This window comes from Triturus cristatus, chromosome 9, assembly GCF_964204655.1.
Source record: "Triturus cristatus chromosome 9, aTriCri1.1, whole genome shotgun sequence".
Lineage (NCBI taxonomy): Eukaryota > Metazoa > Chordata > Amphibia > Caudata > Salamandridae > Triturus > Triturus cristatus.
Window position 1 is genome coordinate 1,293,768,010 of NC_140592.1, and position 23,210 is coordinate 1,293,791,219.

Here is a 23,210-nt window from a genome sequence, read left to right on the forward strand (position 1 = left end):
CACAAAAAACAAATCCCGTGTGTGTACCTTTTATCTTTGATAAGTTTTTGACAAACATTTATGTCACGTGTATAATTGATTTAAAGTACACTTTCAAATTCAACTATAAAGAAATAGAACTAAGTGACCACAAGCAAAATCCCTTGTTGGCAATCTCACTATACCAATCCAAAGTCCGGCACAGAACTGCCAGGATTTTGAATGTAAATTTTAGTAGCCATGAGAAGTGGTAGCACTGTCCTAGTGGCAGTACTGTCCTATTACGGAGCTACCTTGCTCAGAAGCACTGGTACTATCCCATTTTAAAGGTTTTGCTGCCTCATGGGGAAGTGGTGGTACCTTCACATTACAAGCATTGCAGCCTTGCAGGGCGCTGTCGCTCGTGCCCTATTCAAAGTGCAGAAGTGCTTCTGTGAAGTGCCGGTAGGGTTTCATTAAAAATGAAGCACCAGTGCTCAGGAGTGCTGATACCTTCCCATTACAAGGGCTGTATCCTTGCTGACGTGTGTCAGTACTGCCCATCCCAAGTGCAGCAGACCAGCTGAGAACCACAGTGCCTTCCTATATAAAGTTGTGGCAGCCCTGCACAGAAGTGCCGACACTGTCCTGTTAAATGTGTAACAGCCCAGGTGAAAAGTTCATGTCAGTGATCTAGCAGCCACACACAAAGAACAGGGCCTATCCCCCAAACAGTGCAAGGCCTGGTGCTGTCCCAAGCAAAGTATATCAGCCTGCACACGTGCTGCACTGTCCTACTAAAGTAAGCTGCTTTTAGAGTGCTGCCCTGTCCTACTAAATTTAAAACTGATATGGTAGAGTGCTTCCCTGTCTACGAAAAGTAAAGTTGGTCTGTTTGTGCTGGCAATTTCCTACTAAAAGTAAAGCTGATCTTATAGTCAGTGCCACTGGAATTATGCGGCAGGAGAGGACCAAATTATAAGCAGGGTAGAGTCAATTATGCGGCAAGGAAAGGCAAACTATGCAGCATAATGTAGCACATTTTGTAACAGTACTACATCCTCATTTTGTCATTTTTACACGTATTAGCTCTGCCTGGGCATTGGTTGCACCTCAATAGTACAAGTTTGAAAAACAATAAAGCAATAAGCAACAGAAAGGTGACCAGTCCAGCTTTGAAAAGGGCTGCCCCTGAGCGGCAACACGTGTTGCTGCATTGTTTAGTAACTTTTGAACCATTTGACCTAGATACAAAATGTTTTTTGTTATATCTGCAGATTATGTGTTAGACGATGGATTATGGGGCAAATGCGACAAATCTATAATTATGTGATAATCAACAAAAAATCGCATAATTCTTTTGGCCCTGCTTATAGTGCATCCCTGTCCTACTAAAAGAAAACCTGATCTGTCATAGTGCGGCTGGCTCTGCCCTACTAAAGGTACAGTTGATCTATTAGAGTGCTTACACTATCCTACTAAAATAACTCTGCTCTGTCAGAATGCAGACACTGTCCTACTAAAAATTAAACTGATCTTGGAGTGCGGTCACTGTCCTACTAAAATAAACTCTGTTCTGTCAGTGTGCTGCCACTGTCCTGCTGATCAGTGTTGGCATTTTCAGTGTAGTGGCCGTGGGTCTGCCTTTTGACCTGGGTCCAGGGAGCGGCTTACTCTGCAATTGTCCTTTTCTATACATAAACTGTGAAGGGGGGGCCAGGTGGTGACACATGTGACTTCACTTTTCGACACGCTTCCCTCGCTCCTAGTATTTCCTGTCCTGTGAGGCTCCCGTGCTCTGTGCCAGAGCACGCGACAAGCCTTCCTCAGATCACTGACTGACTGAAACATTTGTAAAGCGCGCGATTGCCGTGGTGTCTTGGCGCTGAGGTTAGTACATGCCGATCCCAGGCCCACCCACCTAATCACTTGGCATCTGCGTGCACCCAAGCCATACTAAACTGTTGGACATCTTCGAGCATGCTAGATGCGCTCAGACGTTAATTACTTTTGCTGGTGTTGGGCATTTACATTTCAGTCCAAACCGTTCTTGCATTTACATGCTATGGGGCATATTTCTTGCACCCAAATGTTTGGTATTGGGATTTGTTTCTTGCCTAAATCGGTGGCACTGGTTTGTGTGCAGTCATTTAGATGTTCCTAACAAGAGATTGCCAGAAAAATTCATGCCTTCATGGACGCTGGGCACCAGGCCGCGGCTCTCCCCGAGGCACTGTATGGCTTAGCTTCTGGGACTTATTCGGGTAGGATTGCCTAGCATTCCGCTGTGCCGATGGGGAGGCTCCAGGATGCATTTCAGACTAATGAGTACTTGACGTGGTGGCGGGGTAGGGCTGAGCAGTCTGGCTCGACATAGGGTGAATAGGAGTCGCTGGTGGCGTCTGGCGATGTGGGACGGCTTTTAATGGAGCGACGCTTCATGTTTTGGTGAGTTGGGCCCTGTAATGTTATTGAGCTTGATTATTCTAGAGGCCCCTGGCAGCGCCTTTGGGGTTGGCTGCCCTGCCTCTGTGTGCTTGTGGCATGCATGGCTGAGCGCAATGCAGTGGTGGAACAGAAAAGAGTGGCACACCTGCTCTTCCCCGGCATTCTTATTCATGAGCCTCAGAAGCGAGAATGATCATGCCGACAGTGACAAGGAAATCATTTCTGACTCTTAAATCAGCTTATTGGCAAAGGCTTTGCTGCACTGTCCATTGCCGACGTCGAGTGAGCAGTCTGTTGAATGGGTTAGCACGCGTCTTATCGCTGCGTGAGGGCACACAGAGGAGTTGTCACAGCATGTATTTCAAGAACACTCGTCTGTTTGTAACACAAGTCTGGCATTGTTCGGTTCTCTGTGTTTGGGAAGGCAAATCATGGGTTTTGCCACCCTCCGTGGGGATTATCCAGCCAAGGGCCACAGGTCACGTATTTGGTCAGGCTGTATGCACTTATGCCTCAGGTTTTAGGGGAGGCAGTCATGTAGTGCGGCCTCTGCTATTCAGCTGCTGGCGTTCTAGCGCCGCTAGACAATTTGAGGGTCCTATCTGAGATGTCCAGGGGGCACCTTACCTTGGCTCTCGGCTCATCCCGGGCAGAGTTAGGCCGGTCTCTGCGGTGTGACTGGATGGGAGCATCTCAGCAGCGCGGGGCGTCTTAAGGCGGTTTTTATGCCTGGCCGTGAGGCTTGTCCTGTGCTGCAGGCCGCTATACACGAGCGGAGAGGATGTGGTTAATGACCGGAACGGCCGACTGAGGGCTTAGACTATTGGAAGCTGTTCAATAAAATCAACGTTTTCTGGTTCTTCCGACCGAAGGAGGGAAATCTTTGCCTATTTATGGCGCATTGTCTAGCTACTGTATTAGTGTCAGTTGGTGTAGGACAAATAGGGAAGGAGGTGTGTAGTGTCAATGCAAGTGTTTTAGGTGGTCAAAGGGTGGTGTTGACTTTTGCAATAACAGAAGAGTATCTAAGGGTACCACAGCTTCCCTTGTGTTCCCGTCAAAGCCCAACTATGTCCGTTGAAAAGCTCTGGCTGATGTTTACTCCTCAGCACTAGCAATAAAAAGATGCTAGATAAAGGGGGCAAACATTTATTTAAATGTCAATTGGTGTTAAAGAAAGGAAGTAATTAGCGAGCCCAGCTCTGCTCAACTTTAAGAACATCTTTAATTTAAAGACATTGTGCAGTAAATGGGTAAAATATGATGGTCTCTTCATAATTCATAAAATATTTAATTAACTTGCAGAACTTTTTCAGCTTAGTATATCAGGCATTGACAAGTATTATTTAAAGTGAGGGTTTCAATGTTAATTTACAAACATTAATTCTTCGGGTGACCTGGGTTCCAATTATAAACGAACAACATTATAGTTTATCAAATTAGGAACAGGTTGTGTACAAGGTCATTTATTTTGAGGTCCTCTTAATTGTGATAAGGGAGAAAAAATGCCTACCATCGACAGCTCTGATGGCTTAGGGAGCGGCGATTGCTTGGTCTGCTCGCATTGGCAGGTGATTTATGTGTGCGCTTAGCTTTGCGGGACGAGTTTCTGAATTGCCGGTAAGGGAGTGGGCTCGTTAGGGCAGATTGGTTAGTCTCTTCCCCTGTAGACCTTTACTCGCCTCTTACCTCATGCTGTCAGCTTTGCTGGTGTTTGATTGCGAAGTTTTGGGGTTTGTGAGGACTGCTGTTTAACTAAAGCCGCCTTCGCTTATGCCCGAGGTCGAATGACCGGATCCCCGTGCAGGATCACAGGGGTTTGGGTGCTCTGTTGTTGTATACTCTGCACCGTGCTGAGCCGCACTTCGCTGCCTGCAGGCAGCATCAGTAATTTCATCCTGTGAGATCAGGGCCAGTTGGGGGGTGAGTCACTTCACTTCTTTCACAGTCCCACCTTTTCGGATCGTAGCAGTGTCACTATGCTACTCCACCAAAGCCATGGTGGGCCTTAATTAGCTTAAAATCCAACTAGCATTGGGAAAGCAAATAGGACTGGCTTGGAAGTGTAGTGTCAATTGTGTAGTACTTACCTGGTCAATACTCTTACAACAAGGCCATAGTTGTTGCTTATTTACCATAGACAGCCAACAACCATTGTCAAAATCAATAGTCCTGGCTTGCTGCAACCACAGAGGTTTGGGGTACATATGCAAGCGAGGTGTGCCACATGTGGTTGGTAGATTGTCGCGCAGTTTGCGCATAATCACGTCCTGTCCTGTCTCTTGGGGTCGGTGAAGTTAGTGGCGTGCACCCCCAGCAGTCTTGTTTTGTGAATGCAGGGAGACCATAATGGCAATTTCAGAGTTGTTGTGGTGTGGGCACCTTGTTTGGGGTTAGGGGTCCATTGGTCTAAGGACTGGCCAGTGCGACTTTTTGTGCTCAGGTCCGTGAGAGCAATAACTTTGGTGAATTGTCTTGGGGGGGTTCTGGGCTCGGAGACTTGGGCCAGACCCACCTCCTTTGCTTGATCAGTGACATCCCGCACCCTCTTTCAGCGGGGAGTATTTCAGGGATGCCTCAAAGGGTTCAAACTTGTGGTTTGCCTTGCCTTAGTCCTGTTGCTGCCATATTGGCTCCCCCCCACCCCGTTTTGGGCAGTTCCAGTGGTTGTGTGCTAGCAATTGGGTTGGAGCCAGAGTAATACCGGTTGGGCCAGTGATTTTGCACATGAGTGGTGTTACACATCGGGCTTCGTGTCTGACCTCTTGGCTGCTTAGGAACAATAAAGCTTAATCATCGAAGGCATGCTCTTTGCAGACGTTCCCTGCTTGTGGAGGAAAGAGGCGGACTTTGTATACTCTCCCTCCTTTAAATAAGGGGCGTTGTCAAGAAGCCAGTGCTTGGCTTTCAGTTCCTCGGATCCTGTTTCCTGGCTGGTCTACTCCCTTTGTATTCCTGATTACCCTCGCAAGTGTGCTTGTTGTTTCCCTGTAGAAGGTCGAGTGAAGTTGGTTCGTGTTGTCTAGCGAGAGGATTGCTCCGCTTTTGACTTCACTCCTGCTTTGATCCCGTAAATTGGTGCGGTAAGCATTGTTAACACCGCTGTGGTTGCTGATGCATTAGGAAGCTTCCCGCTACCTTCCCTGGGTTCGCCTCCTTCCTTTCCCCCTTGTAGTACCCTCCGGACCTTGTAGAGTTGTGGCAAGTTTGGTAACCCCCCTCTCCGCCATCTTAGATACTCAGATATTGTCAGTTGCCGGATATATAGTCACACGAATGCGTGTGTTTCTTTTGTGAGACATTTATTTGCTAATAGACGCGCGGTGCGCGTATCGGTAGTGCTAGTGGCATACCTACCTTTAATTTGGACCCCGGCAATTTAAACGCGCGGTGCGCGCTGGTGGTAGCGGCAATACATTAGTATCCTTTGTTTGTGTCGCTGCAGTAAACGCGCGGTGCGCCTTAACGAAAGTGGTGATACTTGGAAGTCCCTTGTATGTGCTGCAGTGTTTGTAAACGCGCGGTGTGCGCTGCATAGTTCCTTGTGATTTGGGTACTCATAGAAGGGTGCTCCTCCTTCTATCCTCGCCCCGTTTAGAATTGCCTTCCCCCCATTTCAGGAGTACTTCACCTTCTTTTTCTCATGGAGTATCATTACTTAGTACCCGCCTGAAGCCACCACTGGTATGGAAACATTGCCCTGCTGCCTTTTGAATTATTCAGAGCTCCGTGAGATGTCCAGCTGGTAAGAGATAGGGGAGAATTGCAGTACACCAACTTATGTAGTTTAAGAGTAGTATACGGAGTAAGAAAGACAGGGTGGTCTTACTAACATCCTCTTTGTCTCCTCTCAGATTCTTCCTGACGCCTGCCCTTGAAGGAAACCAGCTGGGGGACTCGAAGCTTGTCCTCCCCCGTTTTGAGTCCCCACATCTCCCTTTGCCTTTCTACTTTGAGGGTGTTGTTAATTCACTCTATTGTGGACAGGGTTAGGGAGTGTGGGAACATTCTCGTCGCTCCTGTGGATCAGACGCTCACATTCCCCAGAGGTGGGTGTGTTTGCTAACAAGTGGAAAGCAACACAATGGCTTAGCCGGGTGCACTACACAGCCTCATGGTGGTAGGCGGGGCGGGCCATACAGTGGTGCAGCCGCACTGGGCACATACTTCAGGCAGGGGTTTCCTGTGACCACCGTATTGTGGGGTTTGGAGCTATTGTTGCATCACAGGACCAGAGGTTTTGCCTAGGGGTAATTTGACTCAAGGAGGATATCACAGTGGATCTACAAGCTTGCCAAATAGGTGTACAATGCAGGTCTGTGGGTCACTCTGCTAGTCTGGGTGTTCCTTTATGGCAGAGCAAAGCAATGCTGTAGATTTCCTGTAGATTTCTGGATGGACAAGCTTCAGGGATAAGGCCCGGACCTTTCACCCCTCGAGGGACCATCACTATTTCCGAGCAAGTAGGCGAGGAACATACTAATCCCCCAGGGAGTGTAGCACAAGAAGAACAGAGGGAGCTGAGCAGGCGAAATTCCCAAAAGGAATAAGGGATGCATGGCAAGTGCAGGGGTACACCCTTACTCAGAGATTGGCCCAAGGGGGGGTCCCCCCAATTTCTTAGTGATACACCTAAGGGACAACAACCTCATTAACATGGGGAGATGGTCACTCTTACAAGCCATGAAAGCTGACTTAGGAGAGATCAGCAAATACATAGGTCAATGGGAGTTCTGGCGGTCTGAGATTATTCCCCGCAGTGTGTGGTATGGGCGCTAAGTCAGAGGAGTCCGTTGAACATCCCGGAAAGAGTGAACAGTTCATGGTGTAAGTTCGCAGACCAGAGGGGTCTGGGTTTCATCAGACACGAGCTGATCCAGGCTAATGTTAAGGGCTACTTTGATAAAGATGGGGTTCATTGTCACCATTGGGAATGGATTTTTTACTCTTGGCCTTGCAGGGGGCCCTGGAAATAAGAGGTGGCAAGTGAGAATACAGCTGTCTTGGTGGCACGGGCCATCCAGGCATACTTCTACGGTTAAGTTGACAAACATGGGTTGCATTTGTCACAGGTGGGCATGGACACGTTCCACTGGACATGCAGGAGGCCCTGGAAAGCAGGCTGCAGGTGAGAAAAGAGCTGTTTGGTGGGGGGCTCTGGCGGCAGACGGGGCCGCCTCCAGAGCTGTGACGGAGTTACAGGGCGATCTGGAAGCAGACTGGTACAGTAAGGGTACCTCTGCGGCAGACGGGTACAGGAAGGGTACCTCTGCGCGGCACAATAGGGGTGCCAGAGCCATAGACCAGGAGCCTCAGGGCAGGTTCCTGGAAAACCGCGACGGCGCCCCGTTAGTCCTTTGGGCGGTTGGGGGCCTGACCAAGCGGGGGTTTGCCCTGCTACGCTCCGCCCTGAAAAGGGCATGAGTAAGAAGGGACCAACTGGTCATGTGATCCGGAGGAGGATCAACCAAAAGGTGTAGCACTGATTGGGTTCCCCACAGTGCTTGGCTGATCAGGTGGGCGGGGCAGCATAGGTTGGTACAGCTGCCTGCCCTTTGATCGCCCGTAAAATAACCCATCTTATTGCATACGTTTGTAAACATAAGAAAACCATGCAAAGGATAAAGGTGCCTGGAACGGACTGCTTCACCTGCAGAGGTATCTGTGTCTAAGGACCTTGATTGTCCCTCTGACTGGCTACCTGTTGGAGTTGGTCACCTAAAGTGACCGCATTACTGCTAGCCTGAACTTTTTGGTGAAAAGGTTTCAAAGTGTTACATTTGTTGAAATTGCTAATGCATGTTTGCGGTTGAGTGAACAGCTTTGATTTACTATACCTTGTAAATTCTAGATCTCCAGAACCCCCGGCAGATCTTTTTTGATGTGGTATCTAAAATACATAAAAACTATAGTCTATTTTTATAAATTGGTATTGGATTTCTTTGGTGTCTTGTCAATGTCTTCTTCAATTGGTTTGAAGTTGTTTAAATACAGCTCAGAGCCACAACTACCCAAGGTTGAGCTGAAGGTTTGACAAATAGAACATAATGGTCCTAAAGCTGGTAAGTGTATTTACACAGTGAGGTCGCACAGCCACACCATATAATGCACCCCATTTTCTCACAGTGGTGTGTGAGGGGGTAACAGCTGGCAGAGGTTGTAGGGGGATGCTTTATGCTTTTCATCCCTAGAGAGGGGACCACAGAGATGTTCTTCCGGAGGACAGACGTGGATACAAGGCGTCACTAAACAGATTTGAGGTTAAAACATAGGTAATTGTGCAGCACTGGGTAGTTCTATACTAACTGATAACTTCCAGTGCCCTTCCTTACATAGTTGTGGCCTCCAAATGTATTTGATTTGCCTATTGGTTATCTTGGCATATTCTGCTACATTACAGTAAATAGGATGTGTACATGGTGTAAAGGAAAGAGCATCCACCCCAACACTAGGCATCTCGCCAACCTCCACTTCATGCAAGAAAAAAAAACCAAGATGCTGTATTTTTTAAATGTTTATTAGCAATGAGAGAGCGTTCTTTTCATCCCAGTGATTTGATATGCGAGATGGTCACTGGAGGTCACTGGAAACATTCTGTCAAATGTTAAGTCTCTATATGCATAATAGATGGGCTACACCATTTTACTTGGACATTCAAAAGGGCTATAGGCTAATGGGTAAAGCTCCAAAACATATAAGTGAGGTCACTGAAAGCTTATATTCAGAAGAAGTACTTATCGGTCAGACTCCAGACTTGTTATACATTCAATTTTTCTCTAGAATGAACTTTGAGGGTCATATCAGACAGACAGAAGACTTTTCTGTAAGTCCAACTGGAGAGCTGTCCTTTGACAAATGAGGCTCAACACCCTTAGAAACAGTAGCTCCCAATTCTGAACTTTGAACTTTGTTGCAGAAAACAAAGCTGCTACATGCATGAAGGTGTTCAGTAACCTAACATAATGCATGCAGTATACCACATTTCAGGAAGTGAAAAGATATGAAATAACTTTATAAAAATGTAATTGTATATTTTATGCCAACCAAATTGACACCTGAAACAGTAATGAAAAGGTAGCCATGCACACAATCTAATAAAGTGTGTTGTAAATAATTAAACAAGCATTGGTTAGGCTCCTAAAATCCTACAGCCAAACCAAAATAGAAAATACCCAGGGAATGCTACTAACGCATGTTATCTCCATTCTGCCATCACATTTGTTACGTATAAAGAATTCTTTAGTGTTCCTGACACTTGTGGTTCGCCTCTACATCATCAAGAAATGGTAGGTCATCCTTCAGTTGGTATTTTAGCCATGGATGCACCTCGAAGAGGCTGATGTGGAAATCACGAGGCACACGATTATTCTTAGGGGGTGGTCTTCTCTCTGAATCTTGCTCACAGGCATCATATACGCCCCAGCTGATAGCACCTAGCTGAAAAGCAAAGAAAAATGACTTGATGACAGAAAGGGAGCTTTCGAACGATCTGGCGTCACCACAGCTTTCACCATCCTAACTGCACCTGTATGAACACAGTTGTTGTCTACAAATAGAATCAATACACAGATCAACATTTAGTGTCCACCTCCTCTCCAGTGGGTCTCTCAGTGAGTGGCAGTACCCAGTACATGTGTTGCATAAATGCCCTTGCTTAGTTACATACATTTATAAGCAAGAATGGATTCCTTTGTTGCATAACATAACAAATAAATCCATAGGTGGCTCTCTAGCTGGAGCTTTACATCAGCATTGTTTACCTTTCCTCCCATATCCTATACGTAGATGAAGATCTTATGCATTTGAAATCAGGTTCCCCAGAGGATTGGTCTCCCCCCCCCCCCACCTCCCCCAAGTGCCTCAGCTGGGGCCTGATCTGATTACTACCTTCTTGAGGCAGTCTACAGTCTACAGTTGGATAGTTCCTACAGGAGTTTCTCCAAGAAGCTATTGTAATTCCTACCAAAAGGAAGCTGAATGGGGAACCTGATGATTTAATAGATCTGCGACCTATTTCCCTTCTGCCTGTCCTGGCAAATGTTTTGAAAGGCACATTAATCAGACTTTGGTTGAGTTTATTTTGAAACAGAATCTGTTGGACCCTTCACCTCACAGAATGGTTTCTGTAGAGAACATAGCTCTGAATCAGCCCTAGTTGCTGCAGCAGACAACATTCGTTATCATGTGGACCTGGGTGACACCGCCATCCTAGCCATACTTGATCTGTCAGCAGCATTTCACATGGTATCTCCCTCTCGCCCGGTACAACGTTTGTGGCAGGCTGGTGGTGGGATACCGCACTGGATTTACTGAGCCCTTCAGCCGCCTCGCTCAGCCCGACTTAGTTTAATTTGTATGTGGCACCGTTGGCAGCTCTGGTTAGGTCATTTGGTTTCCAAGTGTTGTCATATGCTGATAATACTCAGATTTTTGTCTCCTTATCTGACTATATGATTTCAGTGTCAGAAAACTTTAAACTTTGCTTGGTGAACATTGGGACCTGGATGAAGGAAGACTGGCTGAAAATTCATTCGGAGACGACTGCGATCCTGGTGTTTGGCCCTCAGCATTCGGTCTGGTCAGAGCTGTGGTGCTCAGATCTGTTGCCTTTGTTACAAATCTTGGAGTAATCTTTGATAAGGCGCTCACTTTCCATACTCAGGTTAATAGGACTACAAGTGCTCGTTATTGAATTATTAAAAGTTTGAAAAAAATCTTTTCTTTTAATCTTGTGGAACACAGAACTACAGTAGTCTTTGTGTTAGGTACCTCTAGACTAGACTTCTGTAATGCCCTTTACTTGAATAGCAATAAAATCTCACTGAGTCAACTTCAGATGATTCAAAACGCTGCTGCCCGTTTGATCCTGAACATTCCCAAGCATCAGTCAGTGAGGGAGGGCTTGCGCTCTCTTCACTGGCTTCCGATGAGGAAGCGGGTGATGTTTAAAGATTTATGCATGGTCCATTGGGCACTGCACCAGAGGAATCTCTTGCCTTGAGGCTAGCTTCTCAATGGTACTCCCCTAAAAGGCAGCGGAGATTCTCTTCCTTGAAAAAGGTGATTGTTCCAAGGGCTCGAAAAATGAGACGGGTTGGCCTCACCTTTTCTGTTGCAGCTGACAAGTTGGGGAATATTCCCCCTATCCATATTGCTAGGCTTTCTGCCCATATGGCCTTCTTGGTTGAATTCCCTCTCATAAATCCTCTTCTTGTGGCTGTTTCTTTCTGATGGCAGCGCCTTGACGCCTTAGGGCATAGAGCTCTTCATAAATTCAAATTAATTTACTTAGATTTCAAAGGGCCCTCAATACAGACAGATAGGGGAACTGGAGCAACTGGCATCAAATTGATTGGCGCAGAAAAAAACTGTTTGGAAGCTAGGATTGCAACTCAAGTGTTTGAGTAAGCCGGGAAGATTTACAAGAAACTGATGCATCTGTAGAGATGCGTCAGTTTCCCTGCACCAGCCTGCGATACCCTTGCGCCACCAAGGATGCGCCGTATTTACATATACGGCGCACCATGGCGCAAGGATTGACAGATGTGTCAGAAATTCCGACGCATCGGTTGGCCCAAAAGTCAAGCATTGCTGGAGTTGTGTCGCAAGCACGACTCAACTCCAGAAATGCATGTTGAGGCCAATACTTATTGTACTGCAGCACTCCTTACGCCTGCTTCCAGCAAGCGTAAGGGTTTGACGCTGTGGTGTCTTAGAAGTTGGCGCAATGAAATCTTGTAGATTTCACTGCATCACTTCTACAAGGCTTTCCTGCGTGGGAACGCCCACCCTGCATACATGATACCTGATGCAGGTAAAATGTGACGCAGGGCTTTACAGCGTGACTCATCTCCCTAGATGCGTCACATTGTAAATTGGCCGTATTGTTTAAGCCGCCGCGCTGTCACACAAGCGACGCAACAGTGACACAAAAGTGTTGCAAGGGGCTTGTAAATCTGCTCCTTAACCACTAGATCACATTTCAGCTGCTACACCACGTTGCCGTGTAACCAATAGATCACTTCACTAGATTGGGGCAACAGAATGATATCTTAACTTGTTCACTAGACCACGCCTCAACTTATACATTAAACAACATTTCAATTTGGCTACTAGGCTGCATGGCAATTTAACCAATAGCTCACTTTTCTAACCACATCGCGACTTAATCAATAATTCACCTTTTAATCTAACTAGTAACATGGCCACGAGCACATGGCAGATTAACAAATCATTCACTCGTCTAGCCTTAGTCAACAGAGCACATCTTACCTTGGTCACTAAAGCAAATCTACACTTCTCTATTAGACACCATTTCAACTTGGCCACTACAGCACTTGGTAATTTAACAACTAGCTCGCTTCTCTAACCACATCTGACCCTAAGCAATGCTTCACTGTTTAACTACTAAACTTTATTTTTACTTGGCTCCAAGACCATGTATCAACTTTGTCAGTGGACAACACGTCAAGTTTATCTGTTGTTTCAGTGATGTTTATCACCTTGAATGTTTCTTTAGTCTAGACACCTGGTTGAGATTTTTTAATGGAAATAAACATCTCAACTAAGCCGCTAACACGAGCGTCACCCAGAGACGCATCAAGAAACTACAGAATGTTCAAAACGCCACAGCCAGACTGGTCCTCAACATCCCCCGCTGCAGCCACATTACCAAACACCTTCGAGAACTCCACTGGCTTCCAGTCAACAAAAGTATCACCTTCAAGCTCCTCACACAAGCCTACAAACCTCTCCACAACACAGGATCTGCATATCTGAACCACCCCTTCTCATTCCACGTACCCTCCAGACATCTTTGCTCCGCCCAACTGACTCTGGCCACCCTCCGACGGATCCACAAGACCAAAACCGGAGGAAGATCTTTCTCCCATCTCGCCGCCATGATCTGGAATACCCTGCTTCTCCACCTCAAGCAATCCCCGTCACTGACCCAATTCAGAAAGGATCTCAAGACCTGGCTCTTCGATTGAACCCCTGCTCCCAGACAGATCAGCAGCCCCCCACCCACTCAACACTGTGAGACCCTCATGGGTGAGGAGCCGCGCCATATAAACTCCTGATTGATTGATTGACTGACCCACTTCTCAACTAGTTTCCTACACATACTACACTTCTCACTCATAACTAGCGTAGATCTCACTTTAGTCATCCTAAGTTCGTCACTAGCATGTTCCTCAATTTAACTACCAGAACAGCATGCCATCTTTGCCACCAGCCACATGTAAAACCTCGTAATGTGGCCTAATGGTTTAGGTAATGTTCCTCTCATTGTAAAGTTGAGATAAGATTCATTCGTTTTGTGGACGTCGAGTAGCGAAACCGATTCCGTATCTAGTTGCTAAGTTTAGTAGACGTAAGTCTGAAAGCAGGCAGATCATCTAAAACAGACGTGTGTGCTTTGCAGTGCGCACAGGGACAGCAAATACAAATGTTGATAATATTTCCCTAGAATAATGTCAATCTGATGCCACAAGGCTCCATATCCTGATCTTGTCCAAATGTGCTGTTCTTTCACATAAATATGCAACAATCATGATCCTCAAAATGTTTTCAACTGAAACAAGAACAAGCTTAAGCAAAAAATGTTGATGCTCAAGTCTAGAATAAATCCGTCCTACAATGCTGCATATGGAATTCTGGTACACCCTTGTTCTGACTCCACTATATGGCATCAATATGGAAGCGAGGCTCTGTGCCGTTAAGGGGCCAGTGTATGCCCTCAGTTTTACACTTTGCGTCAGTAATTAGTACAACGCACACTGTGCTTATACCCAGATAGCTTCTCATACAAGTTCCTCCAGGTATTACCTGCCAGGGAGGTTTGTGGGAGAAACAGGGGTCTGCCAGGTCTTTGGATGGTCATTTGAGACTTGCCAATGCCAGCAAAGGGTGGTGGCGGGGGTGAGAATACATGAAGCAGATAGCACAATATGCCTTGACTGTTGGGGCTGAGTCGAGCTTGTATGCTCTTGCATCCATTGGGAGTGCTTATCCATGAAAACGACAAATCAACAATCACCTAGTTCGGAGGTAGAGTGCCCTGAAGAAGCTACGTCAGCTTTTAGAGTCTGTTCTATCCTGGCCAGTTGAGCTAACCATTCCTCAAGGCTCCAATATCTTTTCAAGGATGACCACAGATGAGGTGACCGGAAATGCTAAAGGCATGTAAGACTAGGTTTTGGGCCAGATGTATGACGTTTTTTACGGTCGCAGAGGGGCATTTTTCCCTTTTGCGACCGCAAATAACGGTTGCACATGTACCAACCATATTTGGCGAGTCGCTAATGTAATAGCGACTCACAAAATAGGGTTTGCGATTCGCTATTAGGAAGGGGCGTTCCCTTCCTAATAGCAACTCCGAACCCTATGTAAGAATATTTTGCGACCGCATTTGAGATCACAAAACACTTTTAGTTTACCACCCTCTTCAAGAGGGTGGTAAACCATTAGCAAACGGGAAGGGGTCGCCAGGGGATCCCTTTCCCTTTGTGAATGGGGTGCAAACATTTTTTTTAGAGCCGGCAGTGGTCCCAGGGACCACTACCTGCCCTTAAAAATTGAAACAAAAACGTGTTTTTTTTAAAAAATGCATCCTGTTTTCCTTTAAGGAAAACAGGCTGCATTTTAAAAAATGACTGACTCCAGCAAGCCACCATCACTGGGAGTGTCAGCCATTCCCAATTGGGTCGCAAATTGCGACAGCCTCATTAATATGCAAACAAAGTCTCTGACAAAGTTGTACATTGATGTTTGCGACACACAATTTAGTGCAATTTGTGAGTCGCAAACATCAATGGTCGTACATCTGGCCCTCAGTTTTGTCGGGTGAAGACATTTCTTGAAAGAGATGACCAGGTGAGAGTGGAGCAGGATACTGACCTCTCGTGCACACTAGGGACTGAAAAAGCATGGCTACTTTAAATGCTAACATCCAGGGCCAGGGGAAGAAATGAAAGGGAGGAGCAATGAAAGGGGACCCACTCCTCTCATGGACAGGAATGGGCGCCTCTGGCAAAGCACAATTTTCAAGCCAGACACAAACCTGGTAATTTCGAAATGTCTTTGTGATGTAAACTGCTCCTCCAGATTCACCTAGGGAGTGAAGAAAAATATAAAACGTAAATGCCCAATTGCATTTTATCAACATTTCGTTCTTGTAAAGCAGGAGGCAAAAATAGAAATGACAAATAACTTTTGTTTCTCTTTGCTCTTGCGGTGCACAGAAGTGTGGGGACAGCACTAATCCCTATGGTGGCAATTAACTTTTTGTGTCCTGAAATATAATTTGCAGTCCACAGATGGCCAGTCTACAGTCCCTTCTACAAGGCAGGTTGATTCTTTCACTGCCACTAAGGCCCAGATGTACGAAGCCAATTAGCATTTCTCAACGGGCCGAATCACTATTTCTGCTGGTTAAGAAATGCTAAATCGGAGACGCGATTGAAGATAGCTGCCTTCCGGTGAGCTCCAGCACGTTTTCGCCCGTTTTTAGCATAATAACGACGAATTTCTGTCTGAAATATGTCCATTTAGAGGTCGCTGTGTGTATAAAGCCATTACCTGTGCTGTGAAGTGTTTCCAGTGTTTTTGGCCTGCGGAAGCAGTGTTTTCTACCTTCAGGCTCCAGCACCCAGCTCTGCATCAAGGTATTGCCCAGCTTGTCTGTCAGGGGGGCGGAGTAAGAGCTCAAGAGAGGGCCTGGCTTGGGCCTAACCACTCCCACAGCCTATTTTAGCTGCTGCACCAATCATTTTCAGGCTTTTTCTCAGACAATACTTTATCTTCTCCTATACGTCACATTGCTATACAAATTTAATTCTTTCTACGAGAAAATGGAAAACAAAAATATTCATTCTCTTCATAATAAAAGGAGACAGCAAGTTTCACCTCCTCCTGTCAAATCTAAAGTGGTGGAGTCAACCGAACCTTCTATAACTTTGATTCTTGATGAAATTCAGGCACTTCATGCTAATACTGATACAATTGCATCAGAGATTAAAAACGTACACAAAGATATGGCTAGTTTGTCAATGAAAATCTCTGATAATTCAATTAAAAAACAAGATAATAAAGTTAAAATAGAAGCTTTTACTCCACTTGTGGCGAAAATTTCACCTACCTCTGCGCTCCTTTTAGATATGGAAAATCGTAACAGACAATATAACTTACGCATTTTCAATTTACCGGAAGATGTTGAAGGTTCTAGTTGCAGATTATATTTAGAACATTTGATTCATGGCCTCCTAAACATCAAGGGGCAGATTTATGACGACTGGCGCATCCCTGCATATCAGCAGGGATGCGCCAGTTATTATGCGCCACAGCTGCGCCACCATGGATGCGCCGCATTTATAATGCGGCGCACCATGGGGCAAAAACGGCAGAGATGCGTGACGCATCTGTGCCGAAAAGTGGCGCATTGCTGGAGTTGCGTTGCAAGCGCGACGCAGCTCCAGCAATGATCTGGGGGGCCCTATCTTTACAATGCTGCGTCAATCCTTACGCCTGCTTCAAGCAGCCGCAGGGTTTTGACGCAGCATGGGCCTAAAAGTGACTGAGTGAAATCTTGTAGATTTCACTCAGCCACTTTTAGGAGGCGTTCCTGCGCCGGAACGCCCCCACCTGCCCTGGAACGCCTACATGTGGCGCAGGGCTTTACAACGTGACGCATCTCCCAGATGCGTCACGTTGTAAATACCCCGCACCATGTCGCAGGATTTGCGCCGCTGCTGCGTCACAAAAGTGACGCAACGGCGGCGCAAAAGTGGCGCAAGTGCAACATAAATCTGCCCCCAAATTTCCAGAAAAATTCGAAATTGATAAGTCACACAGGATTCCTTCTCATCGCAACCCTCATCACACAAAGCCTCGACAAATGATCTTTAAAGTTCTCCGTCACCAACATTTGGTCTTAATTAGAAAAGCAGCACAAGAACTTCCTTCCTTGATAGTCAATGGAAATACAATATTTATCCACCAAGATTTTGCTAAGGAGACTGTTGCAATTCGCAAGGAATTCACTCCTCTTCGTCCTCAACTAAGAAGTCTTGGTTTCAAATATGGACTTTTTGATCCATCCACAATGCGTATTTGGAAAGATAACTTCTCTAAATCTTTCCATCGTCCTCAAGAACTAAGACTCTTTCTGGATCAACATTTACAGCACTCAATGGATACTCATGACTCTGCTACTTGAATATTGCTATTACGTATATTCTGACAAATGAATGGTTTATTTTATCATAGGGCTCCAACGGTTCCGGTCATGCTTGTAAAGCGTGTGTGCGTTTCATTCCTGTCATTAATGTTTCATGTTTGTAATTTTTTCATGTTTTGTTTGTTTTCTTTTTTATCTATTCCCTCCTTTCCACTTGTTTCTGGAGCCACTATTTTTCATTCTCTTTCTTTATTTATGTCTCCCCTTCGTAATCTTCTTCTTTCTCTTTTTTCTTAGTACTTACTATTCATGATGATATCTCATTTAAACTGTTAATCTGCAAATCTGTTGTTCTCTTGCAAAATCTAAATGATTTGGAAGGTAAACTTTTCAATTTTCTATTATCAGCAGCTTTTAAATCCATTACAACTTGTTGGAAAGACGTTTCATTTTTATCTGTTCATGTTTGGTGGTCATGGGTAACTTTACTAGAAGAGGAGCGCAATTATCTTTGAATGGCATTAATCATAATTCTATTTCTTATCATTCTTTTTGGAAACCTGTTGATGTATATTTATCTTCTTAAGTACGTATTTATTTCAGTAGTTAATTCTTATTACATTAATCTAGTTTTTATATTGTAGTAGCTTCATTTTCTTCTAATTTCTGTGTAGTTTTATTTTTGCTCCTTTTCTTTCCCCATTTTTGTTTTTCTTGGTATATATATTATGTTTATTGTATTTACCCATTGTATCTTAATGACTAGCTTTTTTCATTATCTTTCAATTGTAATTGGGTATTTTTTCGGTAATATTTTATGTATTGTCTCTTGTTTTTGTGCCTATTATGAAAATTTAATAAAATATATTGAACACATGGGGAGGAGCCAAGATGGCGACCGGGACGGCAGCGTAGGCTCCCGGCTCCGTGAACCTCCGCACCCCGCACAGATATCCTGCACGAGATCCTTAGCCTGCGCTATCTACCCGTGTTGGTGAACGCGAGCGGCAACCGGCCGTGTGACCCCGAAGTTTCTGGCAGCGGTACCGCCGGAGAAATGTCCGTCTGAAGTTTGCGGCCTGTGCAGCCCCGGAGCCAGGATCTCGAGTGAACGCCGTGGCCGGGCGGCAGTGCAACAACAACGGCCTTTGGTGACTGGGTGGGGTCGGACTGCCGGAGTGGTGCGAATGTCGGACTGCGCTTCGCCGTGGTCGCTCCTACCACTAAGCGTAGCTGAACGAGTGCGTGCCTGAGGTGGCAACTACAGGACTCTCCGGTGATTGCTTCGGCCTTCGCCGGTGAGCGGCCCGGACGCCGCCCGTAACTTGTCCCGATTCTTGCGGGCTGCTCCCGGATCTTCGCGGGCGCTGGTCCGTGGTGGGGACGACTGTGGCCCGTGACCACGCACCGGACACATTGCTTGCCTGCCCTCGGAACCCAGTTACCAGTGCCATGGAACCCGAGGCGCTTGTGTCTGAGCCCCGGTCCCGATCTGGGATGGACCTACCCAGCGGCCATTTTGGTATGCCAGAGTCCACCATCCTGTACACTGGGTCGCAGCAGGATTGGGAGGGTGTGACTCTGAGGAGCGTAGCGGAGCGAGCGCCGGGAGCTGTACTGGGGTACGGTGACCTTCTCGAGGCTCTCGGTGCCCTTCACTCCACCCTGATTCACGGAGCCTGGGTGTTGGGGAGCAAGCTCGATGGAGTGACATCAGCGTCGGAACAGTTGCCGCCTGCCTATCCCCAGGTACACTGGGACTTCTCACGCCGCGCACGGGGGGGACAGTGTCGTGGCCGCCCCTGTGAATAGTGCACACCTGGACTCTCCGGACAGTATATTAACGTGCGATCAGCTGGCTGTGGATTTGGTCTGTCCCGGAGGTTTCGGACCTGAGCGGGGGGGGGGTGGCCTTGTCCCGCGCGCGGTCTCCGACGACCCAGGCAACGTCCAAGCAACGGTCGCCCGCCCTGGCTGATTCCGCCTTCCTGGGCCTGGTGTGCAGCGTAAATCCTGGCTCGGCATCGGGAAAGACGATCCTCCCTAGAGCTGACTGTGTCGATCTTCAGAGCCCTCTACCCTACCTGTGTGTGTCGCTTCCTGAGTTTTATTGGACACTTCTCTTCCTGGTAACATTGGACATGGCACTGGGATGGGGGGAATGCATGGGTGGGTTTGCAAAGAGTGGCCAAGGATGATGCTGACCCTTCCGAGGTGGTCACCTACTAGGCGGGCGGGCTCGGGAGTTGTGTGCTCTCATGGCATAATTGTTAGTGTACCAAGTGCGTAATGCTCCTTACTCCTCTTTGACAGGGTCGATTTTGTGTTCTTTATTGTATGCTTTATGGGAAACCGTGTGGTGCGGGAGGGAGAAACCGGGGGCGTGTTTTGCAGGCCCTCCTCCAGTTTATTAATACTCTCTCTACCCCCCCGTCTGGTGGGGGCTCCTTTCCCACTTCTTTTCTCTGTTCTTCTATATTTCGGGTCTGGTTCCGGGGCGACAGGCACACTGCTGGGGGGGGGGGCCGTACTCATCTGCAGAGGTGCAGGGTGGGGGGTTGGGGGGGGGATCCTTTAGTCTTTCACCTCCTTTTTCTATGGCCTCCTTTTCTTCTCTTACTCTTCTTTGTCTTTTTCTGGGATCAGCATGGTAGTACTCCTTTGTTGTTAATCACTGCTGTTTCCGGAGTGCCATAATTTCCGTGGAGTTTCCTGGGTCTTGGGGCAGGGGGTTGCAGGCGCAAATGGCCGTGTCATTCCTCCACATCCTGAACTTACTGTTTCAGCGCCATTGCTTAGATAGACTGCTGTGTATTGTTTACGTTCATCGTTCTGCCTGCCATTTTTCGCTGCTGGGAAACTGTTTGGCACCTGATCCTTCCATCCTCTTCTATTATAAAATGTAAACCTTTATTATCCTGGTCTCCTACCTGGGCTGTTCAGAGACTGGGAGTATGCTAGTGTCGAGATCTTGCTCCCCGAGGTACTGACTGTGATAGCCCTGCTTTCTGTTATTCTGATTGTTTAGCGGCCGGCCCCGGGGGTTGTAGGCCCATATGTGTAATTGCTTGAAATGTCAATAAAGGTTTTCAAAAAAAAAAAAAAAAAAAAAAAAAATATATTGAACACAAAAGAAAAAGAAATGCTAAATGGTCTTTTCAGATGTACAGAGGACCAAACATGATTGCAAATTGTGACTTCTACCAATGTATGTAGCATTTCCTAAATGCGAATCGGGCATTTAGGCTACGCTATTACCATCGACTTGAAGTTGATGGTAACCATGTACAATGCATTTTTTAATGTGACATGAAGCGCACATATGCCTGTGCACTTACATGTGCTCTAGGATATTTGGGGTGCTTCTGGGGGGGCCTAAGCCCAGAGGAACCCATGGCTTTTTCTGGCAGATGTACAAAACATTTTAACATTCGCAAACATGGGCTGTTTGCGATTGGTAAAATGCTTTTTGGCATGTACCGACCCTATTTTGCGAGTCGGAAACCTACTACCGACTCGCCATTAGGATGGGTCATGTTAAGGGCGTCCCTTCCTAGTAGCAAGTCACACTGGGATGTAGGAATGCGGTCAAAAAACATTTGTAGATACCACCAATTTCAAGTTGGTGGTAACCCATTTGCAAACAGGAATTTTCTATTATCAGCAGCTTTTAAATCCATTACAACTTGTTGGAAAGACGTTTCATTTTTATCTGTTCATGTTTGGTGGTCATGGGTAACTTTACTAGAAGAGGAGCGCAATTATCTTTGAATGGCATTAATCATAATTCTATTTCTTATCATTCTTTTTGGAAACCTGTTGATGTATATTTATCTTCTTAAGTACGTATTTATTTCAGTAGTTAATTCTTATTACATTAATCTAGTTTTTATATTATAGTAGCTTCATTTTCTTCTAATTTCTGTGTAGTTTTATTTTTGCTCCTTTTCTTTCCCCATTTTTGTTTTTCTTGGTATATATATTATGTTTATTGTATTTACCCATTGTATCTTAATGACTAGCTTTTTTCATTATCTTTCAATTGTAATTGGGTATTTTTTCGGTAATATTTTATGTATTGTCTCTTGTTTTTGTGCCTATTATGAAAATTTAATAAAATATATTGAACACATGGGGAGGAGGCAAGATGGCGACCGGGACGGCAGCGTAGGCTCCCGGCTCCGTGAACCTCCACACCCCGCACAGATATCCTGCACGAGATCCTTAGCCTGCGCTATCTACCCGTGTTGGTGAACGCGAGCGGCAACCGGCCGTGTGACCCCGAAGTTTCTGGCAGCGGTACCGCCGGAGAAATGTCCGTCTGAAGTTTGCGGCCTGTGCAGCCCCGGAGCCAGGATCTCGAGTGAACGCCGTGGCCGGGCGGCAGTGCAACAACAACGGCCTTTGGTGACTGGGTGGGGTCGGACTGCCGGAGTGGTGCGAATGTCGGACTGCGCTTCGCCGTGGTCGCTCCTACCACTAAGCGTAGCTGAACGAGTGCGTGCCTGAGGTGGCAACTACAGGACTCTCCGGTGATTGCTTCGGCCTTCGCCGGTGAGCGGCCCGGACGCCGCCCGTAACTTGTCCCGATTCTTGCGGGCTGCTCCCGGATCTTCGCGGGCGCTGGTCCGTGGTGGGGACGACTGTGGCCCGTGACCACGCACCGGACACATTGCTTGCCTGCCCTCGGAACCCAGTTACCAGTGCCATGGAACCCGAGGCGCTTGTGTCTGAGCCCCGGTCCCGATCTGGGATGGACCTACCCAGCGGCCATTTTGGTATGCCAGAGTCCACCATCCTGTACACTGGGTCGCAGCAGGATTGGGAGGGTGTGACTCTGAGGAGCGTAGCGGAGCGAGCGCCGGGAGCTGTACTGGGGTACGGTGACCTTCTCGAGGCTCTCGGTGCCCTTCACTCCACCCTGATTCACGGAGCCTGGGTGTTGGGGAGCAAGCTCGATGGAGTGACATCAGCGTCGGAACAGTTGCCGCCTGCCTATCCCCAGGTACACTGGGACTTCTCACGCCGCGCACGGGGGGGACAGTGTCGTGGCCGCCCCTGTGAATAGTGCACACCTGGACTCTCCGGACAGTATATTAACGTGCGATCAGCTGGCTGTGGATTTGGTCTGTCCCGGAGGTTTCGGACCTGAGCGGGGGGGGGGGTGGCCTTGTCCCGCGCGCGGTCTCCGACGACCCAGGCAACGTCCAAGCAACGGTCGCCCGCCCTGGCAGATTCCGCCTTCCTGGGCCTGGTGTGCAGCGTAAATCCTGGCTCGGCATCGGGAAAGACGATCCTCCCTAGAGCTGACTGTGTCGATCTTCAGAGCCCTCTACCCTACCTGTGTGTGTCGCTTCCTGAGTTTTATTGGACACTTCTCTTCCTGGTAACATTGGACATGGCACTGGGATGGGGGGAATGCATGGGTGGGTTTGCAAAGAGTGGCCAAGGATGATGCTGACCCTTCCGAGGTGGTCACCTACTAGGCGGGCGGGCTCGGGAGTTGTGTGCTCTCATGGCATAATTGTTAGTGTACCAAGTGCGTAATGCTCCTTACTCCTCTTTGACAGGGTCGATTTTGTGTTCTTTATTGTATGCTTTATGGGAAACCGTGTGGTGCGGGAGG

At 47.0% G+C, this 23,210-nt stretch overlaps 1 protein-coding gene across 1 annotated transcript in view; it reads right to left on the reverse strand.

Annotated features, from left to right (window-relative positions):
- Positions 1-9,584: 9,584 nt before the first annotated feature.
- The window catches only part of LOC146799808 (complement C2-like), a 96,393-nt gene continuing 82,767 nt past the window's right edge, over positions 9,585-23,210 (reverse strand). Inside the window, exons 2-3 of the mRNA XM_085628109.1 lie at positions 15,470-15,519; positions 9,585-9,843 (exon numbers count right to left, since the gene is read on the reverse strand). Coding sequence (XP_085484235.1) covers positions 9,646-9,843; positions 15,470-15,519 — 248 coding nt within the window. The 3' untranslated portion in view covers positions 9,585-9,645. The remainder of the gene's footprint in view (positions 9,844-15,469; positions 15,520-23,210) is intronic.